Source organism: Rhea pennata, chromosome Z (genome assembly GCF_028389875.1).
Source record: "Rhea pennata isolate bPtePen1 chromosome Z, bPtePen1.pri, whole genome shotgun sequence".
Taxonomy (NCBI): Eukaryota; Metazoa; Chordata; class Aves; order Rheiformes; family Rheidae; genus Rhea; species Rhea pennata.
In genome coordinates, this window is record NC_084702.1 from 61,584,118 (window position 1) to 61,600,271 (window position 16,154).

The 16,154-nt window shown below is 38.0% G+C and overlaps 1 protein-coding gene across 5 annotated transcripts in view; it reads left to right on the forward strand.

Moving 5' to 3' along the window:
• Positions 1–16,154, forward strand: part of PDE4D (phosphodiesterase 4D) — a 391,310-nt gene that overhangs the window by 279,284 nt on the left and 95,872 nt on the right. For all 5 annotated transcript variants that reach the window (XM_062600694.1, XM_062600695.1, XM_062600697.1 and 2 more), the window contains exons 3-5: positions 11,693–11,729; positions 14,417–14,490; positions 16,089–16,138. In XM_062600694.1, coding sequence (XP_062456678.1) covers positions 11,693–11,729; positions 14,417–14,490; positions 16,089–16,138 — 161 coding nt within the window. The remainder of the gene's footprint in view (positions 1–11,692; positions 11,730–14,416; positions 14,491–16,088; positions 16,139–16,154) is intronic.

Genomic DNA, 16,154 nt, shown 5'->3' on the forward strand with positions numbered 1-16,154 from the left:
ATTTAATTACTGAAATACTGAGCACATTTTCTTTTTTGGATACTTGTATCTACTCTTCCTTTCAAAATCTTCGTAAAACACATCTATGTATTAAATTAATTAGACTTCACACCTGGATAGATTTCCAGAGTTTCCTGTCATATATGAGCTGCTGGACTAAGAAGGTGACTAATGCTGCTAATGTTTAGGGTGGAACACAACAGGAAATATAAAGAGCAAGTTATTTAAGCTATAGAATATTGATCATATATCAGTAAACTTTAATAAACTTGACTATATCACAGAAACAGCAAAAACACCAAGCAATGAAAGACAGGATATCTAAAAAGAAAATATTGAAGAACAAATAAGGAAAAAAATACCACAAAGCTCTATATATATGACTTCATGGAGAAACTGAATGTGCTCATGGAAAAACACCCCTACCTACAATATTAAATATAATCTCACTCTGGGTCAGGACTTTCCAAAAAGAGCTGGAGGCTGGAAGAGCAGTCAGGGAAAGTATTGCATACATATTTAGATCACTCTGAAATTGTCCTGTTTCCCTTTTGCTTGTATATACATGCTTTATTCTAAGTATTGTAGGTTTCTTATGCATGAATAAAAATATACAACAAAACATACACATCATTCAGGTAGTATAGGTGAATTAATTCTGGAATCCCCTGATTTTCCAGTGCTTCCATTCTCAGCCTCAATATGTAACTTTTTAAAGCCAAATATACAGCAGAAGGCATACATCTTGTATTTGGAAGAAAACAAATGTATTGTTTTTAAAGTAACATAAATACTTCTGATATTTTCAAATCTCATTAGTATAAGTAGGGTGCTTACTGTAATACATTCAATTTCAGTAGCAGCAGATGAAAACAGTTCAAAATTAATCAAATTTGAGGTGTCATGATCAAAGACAGCCAAGAGATGGCAGTACTAAAGTATTAAATTCATTATTCTACCGTTATTTATTCTTTTTATTTGTGGCAAAGGAATGGAGCTCCATCAGGCTTGGTTCTTTGCAAATCCAGGTCAAAAGGATGACCTCTACTGCAAAAACTTGAAATTGAACCATCAGATATTAATCAAGAGATTGATACAGTCAGAAACAATCCCCAGAAGAAGATATGGGGTCCTTATGGCCAAAGTAATGGGCTAGAGAGACGTCAGAGAGCAGCTGAAGAGTTCATTCAGTGCGCTGAGATAAAAGTAGCACAAACAGTGCAGAGAAGGGGGAGAAGGAGAGTTCTTAAGATCAGAGGTACTAAAACATTTCTTACAGAGTAGCTGAGGAAAGCAACAAAAAACTGCAAGGCAGATAAGATGAGAGCAAGCGTGTGGGCCAAACGTGAGTGCACGTATGCACAGAAAAAGGCAGGAAAAGGCAGCTGTCGGATCAGAAAGGAAAAACAAATCAAAAGGACTAGAGTCAATAACCTATCTTTTCAATCAGCTCTTGAAAGAAATAGCATGGTCCTACAAGAAAAAAAGAAATAGATGGAGGACAAGATGTGAGAAGATTAAAACAAAAGCCATGCAAGATTGTGAACTGGAGAGGCAGGTGGTTTTGAGAGGAAGATATAAGGTCTAAGGCACAGTGGTGCTGTGAAGCCCGGCTGCGGAGCTCTCAGCAGAGACGTGACGATGTGCGGGTCAGAAGTGAGAGGATGAGCGAGCCGATGTGAGGAGTTACAGGGGAGAGTTTGCGATGAGAGAGAGAGAGAGGAAGACAAGTTTAAAGGGGAGGAGAATAAAGAAAGAGTTAAAAAGTAGTCATGGTAACAACACAGAGAAAAGAAGGAAGAGAAGCCAGCTGAAAGATGAGCGAAATCATCAATGTCATAGTGGAAGAAATGTCTCATTTATATTTGAAAACATCAGTGAAGCAGGGAGCTTTGAATGTGAACGTCTTGCAGAGGTGGCCTGATTACCTAAAACTTGCCTGCTTACCACTGCTATTGCTGCCCAGGACCGGCAAATCCAGGCAGAGCAAGCAGAAGAAATACATCTTATGCCTTTCGTGCTAGGGATCACTGGCCAGATTGCTGAGAGCAGCATCCCTCTGCCACAGTCCCTGATAAAACAAATATGAAGAGGATGCATTTTACAGCAGGATATTTTTTTTCTTCTGTAACTACTATAACTATAATTATAATCCTGTGTCTGTCTAGTGGACATGCAGCTTTATAGATTACATTGTGCCATTTCTATCTGTAAACTTTGGCTGCACATTTACCAAGGAGAAAAACAAAAGTCCTCTCTTTGAATAATAAATTTAAAATGTACTTTGAACAAGGAGAGCCTCTGTACTCTGATAGGCATAGAGAGATTCTGGGCTGTTTTGTTAGGATTAGTTATCCCCATTTTCAATAGCTGGAGAAATACTTGGGGGATTTTAAATTTGTTTGAGGTTTTTCCCCAAAATAAAGCTAACATAATCTGTAATTTTGCAAATAGTAGAGAAGAAAGAAAAACAGAATTATTCTGGCTGCAAAAATGGCCTTAAATAAAGGGAAATTCCAAGATGGGGTGTTGCCTTATTTGTCAGTGACTGACAGGTCTGGTCCTGACCTGAAGCTGCAAGTGGACTGAAATATCCATTTAAGTGGCGTGTGGAACAACTCCCAGAGGAAGGGAATTTTTAAGGTGAACTTGTACACACTTTTTCCAGTTCTGGATTGTTTGTTCTGTTAAAAAAAAAAAAAAAAAAAGTGAAAAAAAGTACTGTATTCAATCTGGATTGTATTCATAAAGGGAAAAGTACTTAAAAATAATGACATACCAAGATGGCAAACCTGGACTCTTAAAAAGCTTCATCTGAGCCACTGATACACAATAAAATGAAGATCAATTTTTTCATCCAGAACAGGAAGCCAAATTGCTAGTGATACAGCCTTTTTTTTTTTTTTTTTTTTCTCCTGAGCCAGGAAGGCCTGGATATATTTATAAAATACACTGAGTATGCATCTGAAGATAGGGAGAGAAAACCCCTTTTCTCTGAAAGTTGATCTGCAAAAAGTTCTGAACAAGATTTTAGGAGAAAAAACACACAGTTACTGAACAAATTAATCATATTGCAATTTAACAAATTAGAAGAAATTGTCTTTCATTTGAAATAAACTGCTGTTTAAACTTCAGATTGCAGCATTTGTGATATAACTGTTTAGAAAAGCTGAAATGAGCCAGTTAAACTAAAAGTCAAGCCTTCTTTAAAAAAAGCTTTTAAGATGAAATATTTTCTATTTAATTTCAGCTTTAAAACAATTTTTAGTAAAAAACTGTAGTAATGTTTACTTGAATCATTTATTTATTCACTGCAAAAAAAGTACTTATATGACTTTAGGAAAGACAGACCAATATTTTGTTTCACTAGGTTTTGCTTTTCCTTTTAAGATCTTTTAAATTGAATAAGTCATCATGTTTCGGCTTAGATTAAGCTAAATAATTTAATGAGTAAATCACTTTTTTACAATTATGAACAAAAATAATTTGAAAAAGACTATGTCCTTTCCGATTGCCTGGGACATTTTACAAATGCAGTCTAAACCAAAGAACCCAGTAATAACCAGTTTGCTTAAATTTAAATAAGACATTTGAGCAAACTTCATTTGTTGATCATGAACTCAGTTATTCTGTAAACAGAAAGAGAACATTTTCTCATTGAGAAGCCTTTTTCTGATCAGCATTTTATTTCAGGAGACCCACAGGTGCTTTAAAATGTGTCCACATAGGTTTGTTTATTCAGGACTTTTTTGATGAAATGCAAATTGATTTTATCTTACATTCAGACAACACAGAATCATCATTGATGCTGTATGTGATCATTAAAAACTAATCATTTTCCAGATAGAACTTCTTACTACAAAACACTCACTTCTTCTTTGAAGGTGTCAGGCTTTTGCTGCCCTTTTTTTTTTTTTTTTTCCCCTTCTTCTTGTGGAAATTATGGGTGTTTGAAACAACATGGCAAGATACTTACTGCTCCGATATTAACCAAACAAGATTGAATTCTTCAGACCTCAAAGACAGCATGTTATTAAAAACACAGTACCAAAAAAGATTTGTAGCTGAGACTTCAGATAAATTATAACAACACTCATCTCCAGGCTTGCTATCCAGATCTACTGCTGCGGTAATGGGAGGGAGGGAGCACGTGTGTGCTTTGTGTGTGCACGCGTGTGCGTGCAGGAGCGAAGGCTGGGATGGGAGTGATGTGGAGGAAGGGAACTCTGTTGTTGGGGAAACCTCTCAGAGCATGTTCCAGCTCAGTGATCACCTACATGCACAGGCTAAACTGATTTCACAAGAACATTATTTCTTGTTTCATCCCTTGGAGCACAAAGAGCTTTCTGTATGTTTGCGATGATGCTAGTTTTGTGTTAACTGTGGAGTTCCTTCTCTACAAATGGGGAGGCTGAAATTCTCGTGTGTTTCACTCATTTGCCTTCTTGTGCTTCTTATATACAGACGTATAGGGGCATTTGAATTTGGTTAGGGGACCCCCTGTTCTAACTCTTGAACCTGAGACAGCCTTTCTGTGGCTGGCTGGCAGCAAGCTGCCTTGGGGCAGAAGTCACCTTGCACTGGTGCTCGTCTCAATAGCTCTGCTCTGTTTTCTTTCAGAGGGGAAATTGTCAGCCCTCCTTGGAAGGAGATTCACATGGAAAGTTGTGTGTTCTTATTCCTATGAAACATCACTCTTCTCAACACTTAAATGTATGGAGTAGGGACAAACAAGCAACCAACTGACTGCTGCTTAAAAGCAGTTCAAGCTAGCATGTTTTATTTTCATTTGCAACAAGCTAAGAGCTTACATGTGTCAGTTAATGCAATTAAAACTGATTAATAGTAACTCATTAAGCTGCACTAACTTGGTTACTTCCAGTCGTGTGCACACCTAAAGATTAATTTCTTCTAACCTGAGCAGGAAACAAACCTGCCCTGTAGTCACTGATACTTGCTGGTTTTGCAGCCTTGCTTAGGGCTAGAGGGTGATTCCTGTTGTATGAACAGTCCAACCACCATATTGCTGGATTGACCTCGAGTCTTCTGATTGAGTTCAGCTGTCTTCTGGATCAAATCCCATCACTACATGATTCTGGCTTAATCCCATCCCTCTTTCAAACCACGAACCAAACTTCTGCACTGCAATAACTCCTTTTCCCTGCCATCACCCCAGTGAGCTCCAGGCAGGGTGCCCTCTGATTTTAGAACAAAAACCGTGTACACTAGTGAAGCACACTGGCAAGTCCTCGCTCTGTCGCTCCTTAGACATCAATACTTCTGTCAGACTTAATGCAAGCCAGTTTCTCAGAGTTGTCCACAGTTGTCTCACCCAAGTGGTTGATACATTATGGTAGGATTAAAGCACTGAAGCTTAATGGCTGTTTGGGACAACCTGATACAGTTTATTTCTTGAGTTTATTTCTTGTGTTTCTTTCTTTCTTTCTTTCTTTCTATGGTCTTCTGCATTGTGCTAGCATCCTGCAAATGGCCCAGTAGATCAGTAAGTAGATGGTTTCCTCAGGCAGGTTACCCAAGTCACAGGTTAGAGTGCAGACTCTTTGGAAAATGTTTAAGCTTCCTGAGCAATTCCTCTTCAACTCTTCAAAAGGCACTATGATGCTCTCATGGGAGATGGAAAAAGTCTGATAGCACTCATATACCAAATTATGAGATGGAAGAAAATAGTAATACTTCCAATTTTTTGAGTTAGTCAGCTGATTGTGATTCCAGCACATTGAGCAAGCACCCAAATGACACTCAGCCAATTTATTTATTGGTTGTGAAAAAAAACTCTGCCTCTTTCAGTGAAATTCAAATCACTCACAAACCACTGACTACCTGAGAAAAGCTGTAAGCCAATTTCTTTCACACTCTAGAATGTGAGGTGATGTCTCAGTGGGCAGAGCACTGGGAGATGCCTCTTATATCCAGCTTTTGGAGGCAGGTCTGTTTCTTATCTCACACTAGGACTAGAAAATTGCTTTCAAATAATAATAAATTGAAATGACATAACAAGACCTATTCATGCACAGTAAACTATCTTGAAGCACTGTGATTTCTGAAGCAGCAAAATAAGTATGATGAACCAACCCAGGCAATCTGGATTCTCCAAATACAGATAATGGAATAGTGCAAGCTGCATGGGCGCAGCCAGCCACTCCTCCTCCAGCTCCCTGTCCTTGGACAGACAGGTTCTATTGGCCAGTATTATTACATGATGTTTCCACTGCTAAATCATAATGCAATTTGGAATCAGATTTCATTGCTGCTAAAATCTGAATCTGAGCAATGCACATATTTTCAGCATGTCTAATTCATGTATCTGATATGATTATTTGGCTTCTCCTCTAAAATGGTCCAGGAAAAAAGAAAAAAAAGTACTAGCAATTAGGGTGAGCAGTGGGCTTGCATGGGTGTGTGCACAGCAAAACACCAGTGTGTCATCTAAGTTGTATTTATAGCATGCTATTGGATACTCTGTCTGAATCTGTCCTGTATACAGGAATGGGTGGATGTCATGTTTAATCCAAATGTAGAAGTTTACACTGAAAAAGGGGTCTTCAATAGATTTTCTGATTCAAATAGAAGACTACTTTCATGTTAATATTCTTTCACATTTTGTGCATTTTTGTGTGTGGACAGCATGGATTTTGTTCCCTTTCTGTTATAATATTTGATATGCTGCAATAAATAAATAAAAAAGAAAGAAAGAAAAAAAAAAAGAAAAGAAAAGAAAAGAAAAGAAAAATTGCCAAAATGGAACTCTGTAAAAAAGGAGCCAGTTCTTGTCACAATGTAACAATAACCGTAGCTCTTTGCTACAGAGCACAGTGCAGAGTTGCCAGACAGCTCTGTCCCCTCGGGCTTTCCAAAGTCTGTTGGCAGCTTTATACTTTTAAACAGGCTATGTCCCGACTTTGTAGCCAAAGAATCCAATGCAGAGTATGCCAGTTGGCTTTAAAACCTGACTAGTGTTCTGAGCCAATACTTTTCCTAGGGAGATAAGTGAGTTTTTCATTCAAATGGAGTGTGTAAACCAGCAGGATCATGCTTCAAAATGATACAAAGTGTCAAAATTCTTTAAGCTACAAGCCTAGAATGTTATGTAGGTTGTGTGAAGATCAACAGGTTCTGAAAATTCTTGTTTGATGTCTGGGACAAGAACATGTTGATTTGAAAATCTTAATGAGTACTGTCATCTCCTTCTCAGCTGTGCAGTACAATTTCTGAATAAGCTCAGAAAGATTTCCTTCAAATTCTGTCCCCGCTGTGCTCTTCAGTGACTCCATGCAATTCTGTGGCACTGTGATATCAGTGCTAAAGATTGAGTATGCCGATCAGTAACTATATAACTTTGCCTTCATGACACGTGTTATTTCAATTTTTATCCTGAAAGGGGTAGTTGCAGCTTAATAACCTTTCTTCAACTTACAGAAAACTTGCCGGGGAGAACTGGGCATTGTAAGGAAGCACTTTTCCATTGCCTTGTTTTTTGAGGAGCTCGTCAGAAAATAATGATTTTGTTTTGACCCTATCTTGTGTCAAGTTGGTCTAAATATGTTTTGAACATTTGCCTCCTCTATTTAAACTGTGCTTTCATTATCCTGTTCATGCTTCACATCTACAGTATGAGTCCCCAGGATCAGTCACCTGCTGTTCTTCATACTGTGTGTCTAGAAAGTTGTAACTTGAGTTTACTGCGGCCTTTATGAAGATGATAAATCTTACTCAGGCTCTTCCCCGAAAGCTCCACACTGGCAAGTGCAGACTCTAACATTTCTAGTGGTCTCTAGGTTCTGTGACTTGCATCCCCTTAATTGACAACTTAAGCTTTTTCAGATCGCATTAAAAAAAAAAAAAACCAAAACAAAAAAAAACCCTATTTTTTAACTGTATCCTGGCAGGTCTACAGAATGTCTCTTTAGCTAATCCTTTTATTAAATGATTAAATCAAATTATCTCAATTTAATTAAGAAATAAACCTTATGCAGTCACCCTGTCTATACTTCTGCTTACTTCTCTATCTGTCCATGCACATGTCTCATAAGTTCCTCTTTAGTGGGGGTAAAGTTAATTACTGTTATATGCTTTAACAGCATTTTTTGGTGGGGGTGAATTTGATTGGTTTACATTTTTTGGCCAGATGAAAATTATTCTGCTTTCAGTTCTGGTTTTCCTTTGAAAAATGAACAGACAAACAAATATGCCCAGCATTCTAGTTAACTGAGTCCTCCTAATGGTTATCAGAACAATTTCTTTTAACCTTAAAGGTTGACAGCTCTGCCTATATTTAGAAGCTTGTGTTATATTGAACAGGGTTTACACACCCTCTTGCTGCTGCTATATATAGATATGTGGCACTATCCTGCCAGAATTCTGTGGTTCTGCAAAAAGAAAATAGCAGGGCACTCACTGTAGTGTTTTAATACACTGCAGTACACTGTGGATCAATAACACTTGGATTAAATCATATGTCCTTGCACTTGTATACAAAAACTAACTTTAGTCTGCTGTCTTGAAATCTGTCACAGAACAATGTTTTTGTGTTTAAATATTGTTTTTGATAAACACAAAGGAATAGAACTTCATTCAATCCCCATTTACAGGATGTGATAGACTAAATTGCTGCTACTCTTGCCTGCCCAAGAAGCTGCAGTGAATCATTTCATATCACAGGTGCTTCAGACATTTCTGCTCTCTTTTTCAACAGCCTTATTTTCTCCAGATTTCCTGACCTGATGTAGATTAAAGATTACTCACCACACTATGCAATTGCTTTTCTGTCCAAGAGGGTCTGGCACATGTTAGGTTACTTTGTGAAAGCTTTGTATATCTGTACTTTCAACATTACACATTTACCAAAATAAAGACAATTTCTTCATTCTTGACAGAAGGGAAATTTGAAATGTGAAAATTAAATCTTGAATTGGTTTCAGTATATTAAATTAATGCTTATTAATGATTGCTCTAAAAAAATAACAAGCCACAGTATTTTCCAGCATTCAATTCTGCAATGAAATGCAAGAGCTCAGATAGAATGAGGTTTGAAAATTAGAGGAGTGGAGTGATCCCCTTTTATGAAAAAAAAAAATAAAAATAAAAAACTCCAGGGCAGAAGGCTCAGAAACACATACTTGGTACCTCTCTGAATTGCCTTAGCATTTACTCCTTCAAGGAGTGGAAAAAATTCAGTAGTGCCCAGTGACAGGACAAGAGGCAGTGGGCACAAACTGAAACACAGGAATATGAGGAAAATCTACTTTACTGTGAGGGTGACAGATCCCTGGAACAAGTTGTCCAGGGAGATTGTGGAGCCTCTTTCCTTGGAGATATTTGAAAGCCATCTGGTCAGGACAACCTGCTCTAGGTGATGCTGCATGAGCAGGGGTGTTGGACCAAATGATCTCCAGAGGTCCCTTCCAACTCCAACTATTCTATGATTCTGTGAAATGACTGAAGCAGCAGCTCTTGCTTTACATAGCCATGCCTCTTTACAGTGTCAAAAAGACAACAGTACAGCTAATGGAGATCCGGACTGATGAACAAATAGTAAAAATAGATTAAAAAAAGAAGAAATGAACAGATTTTACTGAGAAACAGGTAAGCTTATGGCTTCATCAGCAGTGGAGAAAAATCTCTTCCCTTGCTGATGGGAGGGGGGTAAAGGCAATTTTCCTCCCTGGCTGACCGAGGAAATCCTTGCTGTCCAGATGCTTCATTAAATTATGGTCTTGAGATGCTTTCTGAGTAACTAAAGAAAAAAAAAAATCAAGGACTAAGGCATTTCCTGATGTTTTCATGACCCAACAAAAATCTGAATAGTTATTAAACCCAACTGGTCATTAACTCCCCTGTTATTGCCCTGGGCTGATCATGTCTATAACAACCAATTGGATTTGGTTTCATTAGACAATTAAAGCCTCTAAGTTCCTCCCATGGTGCCATGTTTCTTCTAGTTTGGTGTGTCGATCAGGTTTACGCTCTTTCTGCTCAGTCTGGGACACCTGAAGCAACCGCTTTTCCAACTACTCCTGTGAAGACCTTGTTTAAAGTGCGCACCTCTTCCACAGGGTCTGTAAAAAATCTAATTCTCTATTTCAACTAATAGGAACAAGAGAGATGGCCATAAAAACAGCTATGAAGATATTGTGTCATGATCATTTTTAATATTGGGGAGTTTTGTTTCATCCTTAAGTACTTTTTGGTTCTATTTACTGGGGGATTTTATAGATTATTGTAATACCTGCAAAAAATTACTATCTTGTGGGCAGTATGTAAATTGTAAGAATGATTTGATTTGTCAATCAGATTTCTTCATTTATCATAAAGCTTTCTTGTGATTTGATTTTTATCAAATTGAAAATCTTTTGTTAAATATTCATACTTCATGCTTAAAACTGTAAAGCATATGAAAATAGCTCAAAAGCAATGGTAATCTCTGATGAATTATTTCTGATGTGAAAGTTCATGATGATAAACCCCCTGCAGAAAAATATAAGAGAATGAAACCATAGTAGATTTTGATTTGGGAAATTTCTCATCGTCTTATTTTGATTACTGTCAGTGATAAATGAAAACTCTTAAAGTTTTGTTGCTCCAGTGGTCTCCTGTGAGTCTCTAGGAAAGGTCTCATTCCCTATGCTCAGTATTACCAGTGTTACTCGTAAGCTCAACAGCAGTTCAGTCTATTTGTATTTACAAGATTATATTTTTTGAAAACTCTTTGAAGTGACAGCTTGCCGGACTCTGCATATCTGCTCTGGGCATTCACCCCAGCACTTTGTTGGCAGTCACTGTTTCATGAACATTTCAGAGGCAAACGAGTATCTGTGTGTACTTCAGTCTTCCATCTTTTTCCTCCCATAACTGTTCAGTGTTCCTTTAGCACAAACTGTGACTACACAAGGTGTGAAACTTTAATATCTTATTCATGAGGTGAGTGGGAATTACTCCACATTATAAGCCAATTTATTCTTACAAGTTTTCCAGTGCGGAAGAGTTGAAAGCCCTCTCCTCCTTCCCTGCTTCTCCACTAAGGCTCGTCATCCCAGCAGCTGGTCCCTACGTCACCCAGTGCGCCCTGGGTGAAGTTGCCATGGCAACAGCACACACTAGGTAGCCCCCCCCCCGTAACCAGAGATGTGTGAGTCAGTTTAAAAGTTTTACCAGGTTTTTATTAGTCTGTGATGCAGGGCCCAGTCATATGCAGTTACCAGCCTGTCCTGTACTCACAGACGGATCTATCAGCAACCCTGAAAGTAAGCGTTCTCGGTATGAGCTGCGCTGGGCCTTGCCAGTGACAATACTTCTGCATCCTCCCAACCTTTAAAGCAAACATGGTTGCATCTCGTGCTAAAGACATTCCATAAAATTCCAGACAAGCTAAAAAGAAAAGATGAGGCGGAGCCTTTGGGATGAAGTCTCTGCAGGTCTGTCCTGTTTGTTCATCTGTCCAACAGGCGCTGTAGAAACTAGCTGGTTCATCGGTCATCCCACGGACCTGTCAGGCCATTGAACAACAAGTACCTTGAGCTTTACTTTTCAAGAAAAATCCTTAAAGTAGCTATTGAAGGAAAAACTGGAGTTAACTACTGTGAACTGTAAAACCTAATTTTATTTCTAATTAAAGCAGCAGCAGTGATAAAAGTTTTCAGACATGTCTAACTTACAACTTTGCTCCTCTTTTCAGACATGGAGATGACTTGATTGTGACACCATTTGCTCAGGTAGGCACAGTTTTGCCCTATTTCTCACATGATCTTACACTGCAAATGCCCCAAGGGCCAAATCAGTTGTTTTCCACTGTTGTTAATACACATGCTTGCTTTAAACAGGAAAAACCCCTATACAAAAAGTAATAATCTACCCTTTCAGTTACCTATACCTTTCCTTTTACTATTGCTCCTTGATTAGCTGAAAAGTTGCAAAAGCAGCGGCATCTTGAGACTGGTCTCCTTTCAAATACTGTAGCAGACATAGCGGTACAATTACTGATGAAAACAAAACCTGTGTTTTCTGTTACTCTATGGCTGTTTATGATCGTGGTTTCTCCTTCTGGACATCTTTTGCCTATTCAATTCAAGGGCTTTTTTTAAAGAAATATAAGTTGTATATGGAATGCTTATGCTCCTTCACAAACCCAAATCTATTAATTTGATTTTTCCATTCAGCTTCTGGGTTCTATAAAATACCAACACAAAATTCTTTATAACTTGGATAGAAACTCCCCAATTTTTAGCAAAAGAGCTGTCTTGTCATGTATGAAAAGTTAATATTGGTAATGAAAAGTTAATATTGGTATTCCTTGAACTCATGATAATAGGTTTTTCCCTGTAGTAGATAGGAATGAAAATTAATTCATCCAAACTAGAGAAAAAAAAAATCAGGATGGTGTATGTGATTTAAGAGATTGAAAAGAAAGAGAAAGGTTAAGACATACAACAGTGTTTTGATTTTGAAATTAGTATCATTTACTTAGGGATTAAACCCTAATTTGTAAGTTGCTTTTTGCTCATAGATCTAACCCTGGAAACATCAAGCACAAGTGGAACCTCTGTGCTCAGAGAAATTGTCACTTAAATTATAATGCAAATGGAAATATTATTATATATATATACTGATGCTTAAGTACCATAGATGCATAAATAATTAGTCTTATATTCAATAAATCAAGCTGTTTAATGCTGAGATTCACTGCAACCAGTGTCCAAAGTTTTTTTTTTTTTTTTTTTTGTCGCTCTTATGTTCATCGCTTTGTATGTGGAGACCCCTTGCACTTGCAGAAAGTGCCAAGGTATGCTAAAGCAGCTGGAACGCTGGGCAGATGCTGGACATTTTACCCCTTGTCCAAAAAAACAGCTGCCTAACCTGCCAGAAGAACAAAATGGAGGTACATACAAGTTACACAGTCAAGTCTCCATTTTTGGGAATAACAGAGATTCATAATGATTCAGACAGTGGAAAAATCTGGACAATGTGAATAGTGACGTGAACTACACAGCTACGCCCTAGCATCTCTTCAGGGGCCCAAGCTTGGGTCTAGCTGAGCTTATGAAGCTTCAGTTCACAACTGGCCCCGAACAGTCTTGCAGCTCTGCACACTTCTGTTCCCCGTGCTCCAAGTTCTAAATGTCATATTATTTCAGTTGTAACACAAGTCTCAACGAGGTTCATGTTTTCACATGGCATTTTGCCTAGCCTACTAACCCTGCTGAAACTCAGCACTGCACAGCAGGTACAGAGACATTTATTTAGGTCCAGCAGAGGCAGAGCTAATAAGCACAGCTGTATCTGAGATGACTCACTGAGGAGTCGTATTTGTACGTGCTCCCAGCACTCAGTGCACCTGAATATTCAGCCAGTGTGAGTCCAACAGGGCTTATTGAGTAGGAATTTTCAGCCAGAAGAATGGACCATGTTTTTTTCATGGCAAGACAGCTCCAGGATCTCCATTGAGCTCCATTCCCAGCTTTGTTAGTCTCTAAATCCTTGTGTGGATTTCCTAGGGACCAAACCAATCTGGGCTGAGAAGCAACAGTGAGCAACTAGCATGGGACACATCAGCAATTAGTTTTGCTGCCTCCTCTCATTCCCAGTTAGCTTCCAAATAATTAACAGTTCCCTCTCCGACACAGCTGAACTGCTGCTCTCTAGTCACACAGATGTATCATATTATCCTTACAAGGTACAAAATTTGATGTATTTATCCAGCTTCTATCAGTGGAGACTGTGCATGCCACTTACAACAAGAAGACACTCCTCCAATTGCCTCCTGTAGCTGCTGTCTTGTGTAGAGGGAAGCCCAGACAGGAAGTCTTTGGTTTATATCACCCTTTACCATAGGCAGATCTTGCAGGAGTCCTTAGACTCTCCCACCTGCTCAGGTGATACCTTCCTCTTGCTCTGGCCTCCTGTCCACAGTGCCCAAAGGGACGCAGCCCCTTAGAGGAGCCACTGTTTTTTCTCCTGCCAGCCTAGGCAATCTCGGTTCCTTTGTCCCTTGAGGTTTGTGGGGGCTGGGCTACAAATGGAAAATTTTCTGATCATTTCTTATGCATGAAGCAATAGGCTTGAATGAGCTATTATCTTCCAAACATGAACGCTTTTATGGTCATTTTAGAGAACTAAGTAGTATTCTGTGAAAAACTTTCCTCTCTTCAAGTAAGGCTCTTTAAACAAATAATGAATTGTTTATGAGGAAAAAGAAAGAGAGAGAGAAGTAAATGATTGCCCTTGTATTACAGACATGCTATTGTTAAATAATGGTCAAAGGCCACAGACATTAAACCAATCCTGGAAACCTCTTACAGTTGTCTTGCAATGTCCTTTCCTTTTGCTGTCAGCACAGTGGATCAGAGATAAACCAGTCTTACCTATGCAGAAATGTAGAATGCAACTGTTCTATTTGTTCCAGGTGCTGGCCAGCCTGAGGACTGTACGGAATAACTTTGCTGCATTAACCAATTTACAAGATCGGGCACCCAGCAAGTGAGTGTCAATTTTTTGAGACTAAACTTTTTGCAGAGGTACCTTTTAAATTTTGAAACTAAGAATTATGAGATTAGATGTTGCAAGTTTTCATCTGTGTCACCAAACTTGTATAAACCATGTGATGACTAATGAAATCCTTTGAAACCATTATACTTGATAGCTGAGACAACAGCCCCATCACCTACTAATTGCTCCTATAGTTCTGTCTATGCATAAACTTGAAGTGTTTTTCGTGGATCTTCTATGATTATCAATAAATTAGTCATATGTGGAAGATCATTCAAAGAAGATCATTCAGGCAAAGAGGCTGAGTGCTATAGACGAACTTGAGTGGACAGCTACACTCACTGTGAGCTGCTTCCATGATGTGGACCTAGAACCCTGCCTAATTCATCCAAGATATTAGGCATCTCACATACCCACAGCAGTTTGTAATTTATAAGTGAAACATAATTAATAAGATCTTTCTCCAATCATGTTACAGCATCATAATATCAATTATTAATATAATAATTGTTTTCCATACAAGAGAGAATGGTAAGTCTTTTAAGGCTTAAGAAAACTCACAGAGAGTTGCAAAGTAATTGGAGTAAACTCTATATGGAGTATAATTTTCTTGTAATCATTTTTATGGCAGAAGCATAATTTTTGTAGCATAATTCCTATATACGTATTATCTTATATTTTATTAAAACAATTAACTATGAATTTTAAGAATTCAGATTAAGGTAGTCCAAAAATATGTTTAATTCTTTTGTCTATATCATAAAACCACAGCATTATATTGAGAAGTATCTGCTGCCAAAGATCATTCTGTTCTCTTGAAAGGGATTATTTAAAGACTCTTTAAGTACTACTTAATGTTAGTTAAACTGGCAGCTTTTGTAGTGGAATAATTTCTCTCACCTAAAATGTGCATCCCTAAAAATTAAAAGCAGTTAGCATTCATGGAAGCTTCCTCTCACAGCACTTTCTCATTGAAGAGTTCAGCACATAAGACAGCTGCCTACCACTATATATGCGGTGACCCAGAGAGATGTTTCCAGCCCCCTTGGACGGAATAGGCAGCCCTCATATACCCCTGCTTGGGGTTTCCACACATCCCTAAGTCACTGTGTCAGTCCAACAAATTCCAGCTCTCTTAAATGAGCAAAACAAGCTTTTTGCCCTGAAGATCATTGCAAAATGTATATTGAAATAATAAAATGAAAAATAAACTATAATTTATAATAGCCATGTTAGAATAATGATAAATATGTATATGGACCACAGTTCAAGCTAGGTACAAGTACTACATATGATTAAACAGTTTTTTAATGAACTTGTATATTTGTAAAATACTTCCCTGCTTGGGTTCCCAGTCTGCAGAGAGATTTAAGGGTCAGCTGTGAATTTCTTTCTCTATTAGAAAGAAATATCTATCCTGTAAAAAAATGTATTTGTTTTAGAATAAATATTTGAACTTTTACTTGTCAATGACGGTGTGTTCCAGCTCCAAATAATTTCCCAAGGAAAAGTATTTTCTATTAGATTGTTCAAGGATTCAGTAATCTACAAGATCATCAGTCTTACACCCTTTTTCTTTTCCTTATCAGACGATCACCAATGTGTAACCAACCATCTATTAACAAAGCAACTATAACAGGTAAGAGAAATAAATA